Below are 14,857 nucleotides of genomic sequence, written 5' to 3'. Positions count from 1 at the left end.
CAGTATATTGCTGCATACTGTCATTACCAATAAATAATGAACAATATATTGGCCTATCTATTGCTAGGGCATTTATTCATAATAGACTTACGGGTCCCCAGGGAGGAAGAGCCCCCCGAGGTCTTCAGCCTTCCCATCACTCTGGCACTCATCTGAAGCCTCTGAACTCTGGGCACTCTCGATAGCGCTGTCCAGGTCAGATTCGTGGTGGACATCTTGGTGCCCCAGAGTTATACCCTCCTCGTCCGGGAACAGCTCGGAGTCACTGTACGCACCCTCCGTGTCCACATACATCCCATCTGTAATTTCAGAGCTCTGTAAAAACAAAGAGTAGTTCGGCTTAGCAGCCTGCATAAAAAACATCTACTTGAGGTTCTTCAGGTAGGACCTAGAGAGGTGGTCACATGGAATACAAACAGGTCAATACATTCACTCAACCAGCAGAAAAATAAATCACTAACATTACTATTGTAGTACAGAGGAGACTTAAAAAAAAAATAATTAAAAAGTGATTTTACTCTGAACTTTAGTCTTTTGGGAATTTAAATGAAGCCAAAGGCTATAAAGTTGTGTATTACCCCTTCATGTTTTCTCAGTAATATTAGCTGGATGCCGAGAGTTTATCCGCCCATACACACACAGATCAGGTTGCTTGGCTTGACTGGATTAATTTACCAACGAAAGCGACCCCCCACCCCTCCCAATAGTTCAATGCTGCAAAATAGGTCTCTTAATTTAGATGAATTTGGCAAATGAGGATGTTTCGAACAGACCTATTAACATCGGTCAAGTACAAACTGACACCCATGTTAAGTACCGCCTGCTATAGAGTTTCACCCTTTTGTCCATCTCAGATCTACACCCACCTCCAGCTCCATTATCCATCTCATGCACAACTTTTCTACAATTCAATTCTGGTGGAAATGATTTCCTTATTTATGGCAAACCTTGACCAAGGACTTTATTTCAGCATGAGAGAAAACAATGACACTCGTGACAAATTTATGTCACGTTACAGAAACAGAGAAGATTATTATAAACCTTTTCACGCAGACAGATCACAAAAAACAGGTCTCAGATAACAGGAACTAATGAGTTCTTTGGAAGCCCTCTACTTTGTTTTTTTTCATCCAACTTCCCTGTTCCTCTTCTGTTACATTCATAAATAAATAAGATAAACACTAGACACTGGGGAATCTGAGAGGGGAATTTCGGGTAAAATACTGGCAGGGTATTACTAGAATTGACATCAGATTTAATAATAATGGGCCTGATTCATTAAGGATCTTAACTAAGAAGCTTCTTATTTAAGTCTCCTGGACAAAACCATGTTACAATGCAAGGGGTGCAAATTAGTATTCTGTTTTGCACATAAGTTAAATACTGACTGTTTTTTTCATGTAGCACACAAATATCAACTTTAAATGTCAGTGTACAAATAAGCTATCAAGTATTTGTGTGCTACATAAAAAAACAGTCAGTATTTAACCTATGTGCAAAACAGAATACTAATTTGCACCCCTTGCATTGTGACATGGTTTTGTCCAGGAGACTTAAATAAGAAGCTTCTTAAGTTAAGATCCTTAATGAATCAGGCCCAACATCACTGTTTTATATCAGCAGAGGTGACGGTGCAAAACTGTAAGCAACAAACATCATAATTGATGAATATAAACAGTCATAAAACCTCTTTAATCTTTACAGCGTTCTGTGACGGAGGCTGTATGAATAGATCTCTCAACGACCTCATCGGTATGTGGTGTCATAAAGTGAGATTATTCACGTCACCGTAATTTACCTTTTTATAACACCAGTGTCATTTACCAACAAGAAATACGCTCTGCACAAAATATATAAACTCAATTTAACCCCATCCTCACTAAATTTTGCTGCATCTCCAAGCGGTTCCCTATCAAAATGTTCAGAATCAGTAAACAGCAAATGATATCTAGCGCCATCCCTCATGTGTTGTGTGGATACAGATAGCGATTGGCCAAGCAACAAAACGGCTACACCCGCAGAACGAGTCTGTGGGTTACATTGGCAGCTACTTGTAGTAAGATCTCCTGTGAAATGTGTGGGGTCTGGATGACTCCATCCATGCAATATTTAGGGAAAATCAGGACACGCCATCTATATTTAGCAACACATTAGCTCAATTCATCAAAGAACGCACCTGCGACTATTGAACATGCCGTTTCCAGTTCCACCATTGTATCACGGCACTCACAGTACAAAACGACATAAAGTTCCCCCCGGGACTACCCCAACTCACAGAGGCATTCAAGTAATCCAGCAGTTCAGGCGTTAAAGCTCAAGCTTGTGCCTATACGGTCACCTTTACATTCAGTGACTGACGTCAGTGAACACACACCTCAGTGACATAGGTCCTATCTCACTGTGATACACACACCACACCCCTGGGCATAACCTAGAAGCCTGTGCGTGCATTAGTCACATAAACAGATGAGATGTCAGTACAATGTAGCTGAGCATTACCGTCATGTCCGACTTACCTCTCTGCATTGTGTTACCCTCTCTACTGATCAAAGGCAAGCAGCATCCGCCCTCACACAAACCCCATCATTGAACACATATAGTGTATACTTTGGCGATAACTAAGATTTTCTATCCCTGAGTTATCTTACGTCCCCGCAATTTAGCAATAAAATGTCGCTGGGGCAGCTGGGCGATACGCCGTTCCCCGCGACACTGGCTGGCAAGGGAGTCGTACCGATTCGCCAGCCAGTCCTGCGTCCATCTGTGTGTGCAAGACCTGGCTATGTCTGAGTTGGGCTTACACTTCCAACAACAAAATATAATATATATATATATATATATATATATATAAATATATATTACACATACTATCGCTATCATTAGATGGCTATAGCAATATGTACCACCGACGGGCCTTCTTAAATAGACTCACGTTACCCCTTGATAGATTGAGAGAAGCTTTTTTTGCCTTTCATTATCTTCCGCTATAGTGTTCCTTATTGCGGCGGCATGCATCCGTGTGAATTAGGCTTCCCCATGGTTTGCATTGGGAAGCTTTTGCTGGAGATAGGCAGCGTATCTCTAGTCTGGCAAGTCTAAGTCTACCACCAGTGATAGCATGAAGATAGCCTTAGATCAGGCCTGTCCAACCTGCGGCCCTCCAGATGTTGTGAAACTACAAGTCCCAGCATGCCCTTCCAGCTATCAACAGGTTGTCTACTGGCAAAGCATGCTGGGGCTCGTAGTTTCACAACACCTGGAGGGCCGCAGGTTGGACAGGCCTGCCTTAGATACTTATGGGGGAAAAACCCTATCTCCCTGTTTAATAATCAGACCCCTTTGGTTGGACAAACTAAAAACGCCCAAACAGATTTAGAGGTGGGAGCACATCCTAGCTCAGCTCTAACTTGCAGTGTAGACATCAAGCTGCCCGCTCTCTGTGTAGTATAGTATTTGCATTCCTTGCATCACAGCCTGGTTTGCTCAGGTGCCACCGCAGTATACCCAAATGCATTACTTTGTTGAAAATTCTGTATAACGTTATGTCCCTTTAACAGAACAACAAAGTTTTTCTGTGTCGGAAGTTATTAATTGGGGAAGTACAAGGGGGAAGGGGGGGGGGGGGGGTAAGGTATTTATAATCGTCATTGTTTGTCTACAAGCAAGGGCATAACAATAGCTATAGTAATCCATTAGATGGCAGCACAGAGGGCTCGGCCCTTGAAGCCCCCTGGGCTTATAGTGCAAAACTTAATGAGGACAATGTGCCAGACTGCTACTAATGCAATTAGTTATGATGGTTCCTAGAGGGGCCCCATTACAATCTATGGGGGGGCAGGCATTTGTTTGGCTACGTGTCAGACACCATTCATTGTCCAGACTTGAAACAAGACTCCAGGGGACTACTGATAGCAGAAGGTTTGTGATTCTTTTGTGGCATACCAGGAGGTGTCACTGCAGGGGAGGGCTGGCAAATTTTAACCCGGGGGAGCAAGACTCTGCTTAGCAGCCTATTAGGAATATTTAAAAGGAGAAAGAAAAATCAGGTGGCTCAGTGACCCAGGCCAAGGTAGCCCACTATGGGAGCGGCCCATAGTGGGATTACACTTTTGTTTTCACCTCTCCATGTTGCATTTGTAAATTATTTGTTTCTTGTAATTTATAGTCTAGAGAATACAGCGCAGATGACGACGCTCAATTAATTATGCTGTGTGGTGGGTTTGGGGCAGGACTGGCAACGCTGAAGGTCAAATTCCACAGGCTAGTGCTGCAAAATTTCACAGATACATGCAAAACAAGAAATATTTTGAGGAAGAGATTTGAAAATTTTACTTGTAGCTACAATTTCTAGTAAATCCCCTCCCTAGCCGTCGGTGCTATGTGAACGTCTGCTGCTGACTGGACGAGCACTTTCATGAAGAGGGTTGTGTTGAATCTCTACCATACTATTATACAATGTATGTAGGTAACATTGGTAGACTGTTACGGCAGTATTCTGGGTGCTCCACTCCTGCTCAACATCTTTTGGGGAAACACGTTCAAAAATGCAAAAGTTCATTACAATTACTCAGTCTAATCACATTCAATATACACACTGAGAAGTGCTGTGGCATCCTTCCACTACATAAACAGGCCCTCATAACTGAAACTTGGGTAGGAGCGCTTTATAAAGCATACTTGCCTACTCTCCCGGAATTTCCGGGAGGCTCCCTAATTTTGGGGAGTCCTCCTGGACTCCCAGGAGAGCAGGCATTCTCACGGATGTGGCGTGGGCTGGGGCTTGAAGATGCAATTTTGCATCATCAAATACCGGCCCCTTTGAAATGCCGCTAATTTTAGCATTGCAAAGCAGGGGCGGGGCTACAGTGATGCAATAGCGTCATCATACCCCATCCTTCCATGGCCTTATCTGTGAGGAGTTTGTATGTTCTCCCGTGTTTGCATGGGTCTCCTCCGGGTGCTTCGGTTTCCTCCCACACGCCAAAAAAAAAAAAACATACTGGTAGGTTAATTGGCTGCTAACAAATTGACCCTAGTCTGTGTGTGCCTCTCTCTGTCTGTGTGTGTGTATGTTAGGGAATTTAGACTGTAAGCTCCAATGGGGCAGGGACTGATGTGAGTGAGTTCTCTGTACAGCGCTGCGGAATTAGTGGCGCTATATAAATAAATGATGATGATGATCCTTCCCTCTGTCACATGACCTCTGCTCCAGAGGTATAAAAAGTTAAAGTATGTTATAAAGCGTATAACAATTAAGGACATATACTAAGTACAACCAGGAGGCTTTCAGGGCCCCAGTACAGCATCTTCTTGAGGCCCATTCAATAACAGATTATGGGGGCGTGATCACATCAGGTTGTGGCTCCTCCCACTACACAGGTAGATCTCGGTACTTTGTACTTGTTCACCCCCAAAGAGAGGACAGCAGTAGTGTGCAGTTGCCAATATATACAGAATGAAAACAGATACCAAGAATTACAACCAGCATACTAAACAAGAGAAATGATAATGGAAATATTGAATAATTGGTAAACTCTTAAAAACAAGGACAGTGGCTGCATATTTAGGACAGCTGACAGTCATTGTACCATTAGAGGAGAGTTGTGTGGCGAGGTGTTTATTGCAGTGTTCTCAGTATCTGGCAGACATTCCTGTACATATTAGTGCTGACTCAGTAGCTTCCTGCAGGCTTGGAAGGGAATCTGTGGACCTGCTGAGCTGCTCTGTAATATACGGGTTAAATAACCCTTAAGTGACTGAGTAACTCTGCCCACTGCTCAATTAGCAGAACATCCAACGTTATATAACAATTATGTTTCTGCCTGTGGACAGTCTATATTTCCAGATCCTCTCACCGGACCCCTTCCACCTGTAAAAAAATACTTTGATCCTGAACTTCTCTCTTGATTTACTAAGGTTGTTACCTGGGATGAATTAATTAATGTTTAACAATGCCCTTTATACCAGTCAAATAAATCCATCCAGGTAGCCACAATAGTAAATAAAGTGGGAGAGATCAGGGTGGGAAGGGTCACTTTGGAGGATCTGAAATGCCCATCATAGAACTACAGTAAATCCAGCACTTTAATAGGGATTACATCCCTTCTACATGCCCCCTTTTCAGAGGGTCAATCCCTCTTTTGTGTCTAATTTCTACATCTGCATCGATATACAATTCTGTTGGCTCAAGTGTAAGAATAGAATCGTCTCTGTATATTATTACGCATTTTACTCCACTGTGATGAGTTTGTCTTTTGAAGTGTGTTTGAATTGAAAATGCATAATTTTAGAACAAGTCTTAAGTAATTAAGCCTCAAACAAGTGGTTAACAGTGATGCCTGGTAGTCAGGGGGTTAAATTACAGGGCCCATGAACAGGAATGTGACATTTTGTGTAAAAGAGAATTGTACACCTATAATACTATATTACTACAATATACAGATCAGTTCTCTGCCCTAGCAGGACACGTTTTATGGATCTCCTTACAGGTGTTAGAGCAGTGTTGGCTTACCTGTGACACTCCAGGTGTTTTGTGAAACTACAAGTCCCAGCATGCTTTGCCAATATATAGCAGCTTATTGCTGGAAGGGTATGCTGGGACTTGTAGTTTCACAACACCTGGAGTGTCACAGGTTAGCCAACACTGTGTTAGAGCAATTATAGACAACCTGATACCCCTCAAGGGCCCGCAAATGAGGCAATCAAAGCTTCAAAAGGGCCACACATTACCCTTAACCTCAGAATAAGGGCTGCAGGTTAAGCTCAGCGAGGCATAAAGCAGAGAGTAACTGCTAGCACCATCGGGGAATAAAGCAGATATAAGAATTGACAGAACACGTAGCATGGATGAGCTGGGGCCGCAAATGGCATCACAAATGTTGGGGCGACTGATAAATCCACCTTTGTTCCAGTTAGCAGATCCACAGGCCCTGAATAGCTCATCTAGATACGCTGTCCTGATGACATGCAACTTTAAATCTGCGATTGTAAATGGCTGGCATGCCAGGATGTCAGAATACCACTGCATGATCAGAGGTAGTGCTTACATGTCCTCACGGGGAAGCAGGGCATGAACACTTGCAGGTTAGCAGTATAAATAAATAGATATAGAACATACCCGACACTTTTTCAAAGCGTTATAATAAGCAGCTTCTGATTTTCCACCTTCTAACTCATATGCAAGATGCTTTTAACTACATTCAATGTAGCTGCAGCACAAAAAAAAAGTGGGAAAAGCAGTAAAGCAGTCGAGAGAGTCAGGTATGTATAGACTTGTGCACACTACATGGTGGCCGGGAAGCATACCTGGTGCAATCAAATACTTGATAATGCAGCATTTGCCTAATACAGCAAGAGTGGGACAACTACACGTGGTATGTAATGCTTAAAAATAGCTCACCTGACCTAGAAACACACCTCTGACATGTAGCTTAGTCATTTTCCATTTTGTCCCATTGGTGCACTGTGGTATATTCCCGACCTTCTCCCCCCCCCTTCCTTCCAACTGTAGTGACCTGGGCTGCACTCATTAACTGATATCAAAAACACCTCTGCCTATAACATCAATTAACAAAGTTCAGCCCTGGCTATTGTAATTGCAGAATTAGCTGGGAGACGTTTGTGTATCAGGTAACAGTGATGATTGGGAGGAAGGGAGAGGGATACTATAGAGTGGCGTCTTTAATGCACAGATTTAAAATGTAGTATGACAGAGCTACCAAGGACTTTCAAATATTTTCCTGTGTTTTCTTAAGAGGGTGTTACATTCTTTTTAAGCTTTTTAAAACACTGCAGACAAGTGCCCTGGTGTGAACTAGTGTAGCATAGAAAGCCATGTTATTACAGCTGCTCCTATCACACACAATGTTTCAGGCTCTGATCAGCGTTTTTCTCCTGATGTAAGTTTGGACCCAGCGACTCCACTAAAATGATGCTGGAAAACGCTGCTTTTTTTTTTTTTTTTTTTTTTTTTTTTAAGTGGCAAATAAAACTTTGGGAAAGCTATTAAGGGCATTTTGCAGACTTGAAAAGCCCTACAGCTCACAGGCAAGTTTATAAATAGTATAATGAGATGTGTGGCCTAGTTATCAGGCTATATTAGAGGGGTATTGATTAGCTGTTGCACTAGTAATAAATAAACACTGCTTATTGCATGGAAGACATCAAAACAATGATCACTTATTTGGATGTTCTATTAATTCTATCTACCTTCCGTCTCTCTCTATTTACATACGTGAACGCTTTCCCCAATCCCCATCTCTTACCAGAGCAGCCACTAAACCCACAGTACACAGCTCGTATAAACACACTTTCCAAATGCATCTACACCTTTCACACAACACGCAGCCCACACATGTCACATCCGCACATGTAATCTACACATGTCACAGGTCATGTAGTGGGGGAATATGAATGAAGATGGTGACTGTAATCATGCACAAGAAAGGTGTCTCTTGCACCTTGGAACACAAGAGGTATTTGGAGTTTATGGTCAGCACTGACAAAAAGGTGAATATCAATTGGTACAAAAGAAATTGTGTTGGTTTAGGACAAGACCAAAGGGACACCACATTCTTATAAATGTAGGCATTTTTTTTGCTCATTACTTTTCTGCAACAGTCCCTTAAAATATTACACTTTATACTCCCACTTTCTGATCTGGTGCTGTTAGTGTGACATTGGTCTAGTAGTTTCGGGTCATTTATTGTTGACAAGTCCATCAGGTTTTGTTAGGTCTTTGATGGACAAGCTGTGTTGATACAGAGGCAAGGACTGATTATCCAATAGGCTGACCAGGCAGCAGCCTAGAGCGCAAGGCTTTATGGGGAGCAAAATTGTGACAGTGAGAGGAACTGAAATTCACTTTAAAATATAAGAGAATAGTTGTTCTCCAAAGAAAGAAAAATGTGGTAACCTTGACCCTTTTAAAAAGCCAAGTGGACCCGAGCTTCAAAAAAACACAGGAACATAAACCTTGGTGATGGTGGGGGGGGGGAGAAGGAATCCAGATTTTAAACTAAAGACAAGATCGTTTTGCCTACTGCATATTAGCCTGCAGTGGAAGGTTAGAGGGTGCTATGAGCATATTAGCCTAGGGTAGCCTGAACCCTAAGGGGTATATTTACTAAACTGCGGGTTTGAAAAAGTGGAGATGTTGCCTATGGCAGCCAATCAGATTCTAGCTGTCATTTTGTAGAATGCACTAAAATGACAGCTAAAATCTGATTGGTTGCTATAGGCAACATCTCAACTTTTTCAAACCTGCAGTTTAGTAAATCTAGCCCTTTAATCAGGCCCTGTCCAGAAGACGTTAAAAACCACAGCAAGACAGCTGCCAATGTATCCTCGCTGTGTGACCCCATAAATATCCATCTGTTTATTTCCCGGAGTCAACCAGCCTAATAACACATTCAAATGTGCTTAACAATAATTCCGAATATTCTGTAGATTCAATAGTTATTGATAAATGTAAGCTATTGACCACTTGCTTGTTGAGTCTCATCATTAGATTTTAAACCCTTTGGGGCCTGAGCATCACATCACTAGATTGTAAGCTCCTTGGGACAGGGTCTGAACATTACACCGCTAGAAATATACCTTGTAACCCATCCAACAACAATACAACATGCAACAAGTATTGGAACAATCAATATTTATAACCATTTCCAATGAAATCTCCTTTTGCTCATATATTTGAATCTCCAGAAATCTCCATTCTAGATAAGAGACATCTTAGCACAAATAGAGTCAGCGACACAGACATGATCTTACATTTGCTATTCAAAGATCTCCTGTTTCTCATAATGAGAAGACTGTTACATCAGATTACTACCATTTATTACAGTAGATTGTAAGCTTATTAAGACATTATTGATTATTATAAAAGGCAACCTACCACACATACCCACAACTTGCATATTTGCCCATTTTCTGAGGCTTCCCGTCTATCCATTAACCTTTCCTGTATTTCCAGTATATAGTAGAATATTCCGACTATATACATGTATCTTATTTTTTGTAGGACTATTAAATACAAATGAAGCCACTTGTCAAGCCATTCTGAGCAGTGTAACAGGAATCGGGGCGTTTACAGGCAGTGTTGCATCTATTGTGGTGATTTTTAATAGTATAAGAAGAATCTGATTGATTATAAATAAGAATTTGAGTAAATATAAGCAGTGTATCAGGAATCAGGGTGATCAGAAACAGTGTAACGATCATGTCGGTGTTTACAAACAGTGTTGCATGTATTAAGGCATTTATAAACAATGTTACAAGAATCTGCGGGAATAAAATCCGCATAACAAGAACCAGGGTGAACATTAACAATGTAACAAGAATATGACTGTGTTGTAGGAATCAATAAACAGTGTAAAAAGAATGTGGGTGACTCTAAACAGTGTAACAAGGATCTGTGTGATTACAGTGAAGCAGACCAGGACAGTGCTGGATGTCTGAGGGTGAGCAGTCCCTTACCTTGGTGCGGGGATGGGTAGGGCTGGCATATGGATGTCTGTGTGTAACCAAGGCCGACATTCACTCCTCACTGCAATAATATCCCGGCCACAAGATGCGTTGAGCAGAGGCTAAAGAGCCAATAGAGAGGGCTTTGTACTGGGATCCTACAGCCACACCACAATGAACACACTCACCCTGTGCAAGGAGAGGCTTGAAATCTCAGCCCGCCCCTTGTCCCTGTTGCTTAGAGACCAGCACTGGCTGGGGCTGTCTATCAAGTCTGATGTCATCAGACTTGGTGTAAGGATAAAAGGGAGGGGGGAGGTGGATGTCGAGTTTCTGTTAACCCCCCTCCTTCTACTCTCCCCACACACACACTGCAAGCAGTGATCACACTCCCACTCACCATGACTTAAAGGAAACTGTACATAACTTCCACAGGCTACACAGAAATTCCCCATCTGAGAGGCAAAGTCACATTTAATAATGCTGTACTCATGTTCTGTCCCTGTAGCATGTGGTAATTAACTGCAGGATTGTACAGTAGCCCTACAGCACACAAGAAACAAATACACATTCTTGCCCACAGAGCTTGCATTCTAAGGGCCTGAGTCATTAAGGAGAGCAAAGCATAAAAAAGGAGTAACATTTGCACCTGGGCAAAACCATGTTGCATTGGAAGGGGAAGAAAATTTAAAATGTGGGGACAGATTTATAGTTGGGGTAGGGCATGTCCTAGATCAACTTTATATTTCAGTGTAATAATAAAGCTATCAAGTATTTGTGTGCTAGATGAAAAAACAGCCAGTATTTAACTTATGTGCAAAATAATAAACTAATTTGCACCCCTTGCATTGTAACATGGTTTGTCCCAGAGAACATTTACTCCTTTTTTGCCTTAATGACTCAGGCCCTAAATCTCTACATGATCTTGACTGAAGGAGCTTAGCTGCCAGTGTGCACCTTCTATGGAGTTAGTTGTTAAATTATCATCATCATCATCATCACCATTTATTTATATAGCGCCACTAATTCCGTAGCGTTGTACAGAGAACTCACCCACATCGGTCCCTGCCCCATTGGGGCTTACAGTCTAAATTCCCTAACATACACACACAGACAGATTAGGGTCAATTTGATAGCAGCCAAATAACCTACCAGTATGTTTTTGGAGTGTGGGAGGAAACCAGAGCACCCGGAGGAAACCCACGCAAACACGGGGAGATCATACAAACTCCACACAGATAAGGCCATGGTCCAGAATTGAACTCATGACCCCAGTGCTGTAAGGCAGAAGTGCTAACCACTACGTCACTGTGCTGCTATACGCCACTTTTATTGGTTTCCATGATTAAATTTATTCCGCATCTAGTATGATATAAGATCTGTAAACATGTAGAGCAGGTCGAAAGTGGACAGCGCTGATCTGCGTCATAATGACCCATGACCAGGGCAATATTTCACAAATTATGTGAAATTTGACGACAGTTGCAGCTCTGCAAGCAGATGAGTGTATGATTATAACCTATTTCTGGCTGTGATATTATATAAGATTATAATTCAGCACAATAAGACGAAAATAATCCCAACTGTCAATAATTACTATGTATATGCCCTGTGCCACTTTCACTGCATGTTCCAGGTTCTGTGTACTAGGTGGAAGAAAACTGCGTACATTGTGTAATCTTTCTCGTTGTGTAATAGATTTATTTTTAGTCCTCCTTTATGGAAGGTATTATTAGTTACATAATGAATTTCTGCCTTCGTTATTTTGTGCAGTTATGCTTGGAGACGTTGGGTTACTTTACAGGTAAACTGTAATCAAAGACTGGTCATTACTAGATTTGTGTTGACCAGAGAATTTCAGGATTCCAATTTAATTTGAGCCATCCATTCCATCGCAAACCTGTAGATTCAGATGTGACAGGATAATTCTACCCAAAACTAAACATGTAGTTATGCATGGATTTAGGAGAGGTATAATGACATTCAAAATGTCACTTATCTACGCTCCTGTGATCTGGTGGATCACATTGTGTATTTAAGGTGCCGACTATGGCTACTGCCGGTAATACTTTACCGGCCAAGGAGTTTGGTAAATAGAGAGAAGCCTTAAAGCCAGTGAAAACTCTAATTTTTGCAGGATTTAGGACTTATTTTCCTTTGATATATAGATCCTAGGGGTAAATTTACTGAACTGTGGGTTTGAAAAAGTGGAGATGTTGCCTATAGCAACCAATCAGATTCTAGTAGTGGTCTAGTGGTTAGCACTTCTGCCTCACAGCACTGGGGTCATGAATTCAAATCCCGACCATGGCCTTATCTGCGTGGAGTTTGTATGTTCTCCCTGTGTTTGCGTAAGTTTCCTCCGGGTGCTCCGGTTTACTCCCACACTCCAAAAACATACTGGTAGATTAATTGGCTGCTATCAAAATTGACGTGTGTGTGTGTGTGTGTGTGTGTGTGTGTGTGTGTGTGTGTGTGTGTGTGTGTGTGTGTGTGTGTGTGTGTGTGTGTGTGTGTGTGTGTGTGTGTGTGTGTGTGTGTGTGTGTGTGTGTGTGTGTGTGTGTGTGTGTGTGTGTGTGTGTGTGTTAGGGAATTTAGACTGTAAGCTCCAATGGGTCAGGGACTGATGTGAATGAGTTCGCTGTACAGCGCTGCGGAATTAGTGGCGCTATATAAATAAATGATGATGATTTATTTAGTACATTCTACAAAATGACAGCTAGAATATGATTGGTTCCTATAGGCAACATCTCCACTTTTTCAAACCCGCAGTTTCGTAAATATACCCCTAGGTCTTAAATGTAACCAGAGCATTGGGTAGCAACATCGTTGCACATTAATCCCAATTTACAAAGCTTCCTTATAACTGCTACACGGGAGAACCAAGCAGCCCTTTTCCTGTGCAGTCTACTGAGGTAACAGGAGAGCCCCTGGGCTGCAGTAAGGTAGAAACTTGGTCCACGATTTTCCTTTCCAAACTTCTGGAGGTCCTGGATGGGATATATTACTGGCGTTAGGCAGTCCATGGCTCCCCAGCTGTTGTAGAACTACAATTCCCAGTATTACCTGACATCCCCTAACTGGCAGAGCATGCTGGGACTGGTTCCACAACAGCTGAGGAACAACACGTTGCCTCAATCTGCGGTAAAAATGATCATGGAACAGCCGCCCAACAGAGGTGGTACAAGATCACATGATGCAAGGACTCCGGAATATTATAATAGATAATAAAAGTGCAAGGGACGCTAAGCAGTCAGGGTTTCCTCCCACTGTCCACACTCAATGGTAGGTGATTAGTGCGTGTTTGTGTGACAGAGGATTTAAGCTTCACTGGGGCAAGAATTGATGTGAATGATTCAATATGCGCTGCGTAACATATTAAAAGCCATGTAAGGGTTAATATTGGGGTGTCCTTCTGTATTTATATGTTATATTAAAAAACGATCGCCTCCAGCCCACTCAGTGTCATCATCATCATCATCATTTATTTATTTATGTTGGTCAGGGGGTAGTTGTCTTGTGTGAAATTGTGTAACAGGCTAAAGGTAGCGAGGTTAAGAGGGTGGCTGAGGAATATTATAAGCTTGTCTGAAGAGGTAGGTTTTCAGAGAACGCTTGAAAGTTTGTAGACCAGAGGAGAGTTTTAGGGCTAGATTTACTAAGCTGTGGGTTTGAAAAAGTGGGGATGTTGCCTATAGCAACCAATCAGATTCTAGCTTTTATTTTGTAGAAGGTACTAAATAAATGAAAGCTAGAATCTGATTGGTTGCTATAGGCAACATCCCCACTTTTTCAAACCCGCAGCTTAGTAAATCTAGCCCTTACTGTGCGAGGGAGAGAATTCTATAGAGTGGGTGCAGCACGAAAAAAGTCTAGTAACCAGGAATGGGCAGCACAGTGGCCTAGTGGTTAGCACTTCTGCCTCATAGCACTGGGGTTCATGAGTTCAATTCCCAACCATGGCCTTATATGTGTGGAGTTTGTATGTTCTCCCTGTGTTTGCGTGGGTTTCCTCCGGGTGCTCCGGTTTCCTCCCACACTCCAAAAAAACATACTGGTAGGTTAATTGGCTGCTACGAAAATTGACCCTAGTCTCTCCTTCTCTGTCTGTCTCCCTCTCTGTCTGTCTTTGTGTGAGTGTGTGTCTATAGTAGGGAATTTAGACTGTAAGCTCCAATGGGGCAGGGACTGATGTGAATGAGTTCTCTGTACAGCGCTGCGGAATTAGTGGCGCTATATAAGTAAATGATGATGATGATGATGATGATGGGAGGATGTAATGAGGGTGGATGAGAGACGCAGATCTTGTGTAGAACGGAGTTGCCGAGTTGGGAGATATTTTGAGACAAGAGAGGAGATGTATGTTGGTGCAGCTTTGTTGATGGACTTGTA

At 42.2% G+C, this 14,857-nt stretch overlaps 1 protein-coding gene across 2 annotated transcripts in view; it reads right to left on the bottom strand.

Annotated features, from left to right (window-relative positions):
• RAB11FIP4 (RAB11 family interacting protein 4) overlaps positions 1 to 14,857 on the bottom strand; it is a 73,469-nt gene that overhangs the window by 8,703 nt on the left and 49,909 nt on the right. The window contains exons 1-2 of one of the 2 annotated variants that reach the window (XM_075178069.1): positions 10,477 to 10,668; positions 92 to 315 (exon numbers count right to left, since the gene is read on the bottom strand). In XM_075178069.1, coding sequence (XP_075034170.1) covers positions 92 to 315; positions 10,477 to 10,536 — 284 coding nt within the window. In that variant the 5' untranslated portion in view covers positions 10,537 to 10,668. Of the gene's footprint in view, positions 1 to 91; positions 316 to 10,476; positions 10,669 to 14,857 lie in introns of those variants that run through there. The other variant, XM_075178067.1, reaches the window with a different exon arrangement.

This window comes from Mixophyes fleayi, chromosome 6, assembly GCF_038048845.1.
Source record: "Mixophyes fleayi isolate aMixFle1 chromosome 6, aMixFle1.hap1, whole genome shotgun sequence".
NCBI lineage: Eukaryota > Metazoa > Chordata > Amphibia > Anura > Limnodynastidae > Mixophyes > Mixophyes fleayi.
Note: the sequence above shows the minus strand (reverse complement) of the source record. Positions and strands in the feature narration are given on the sequence as shown.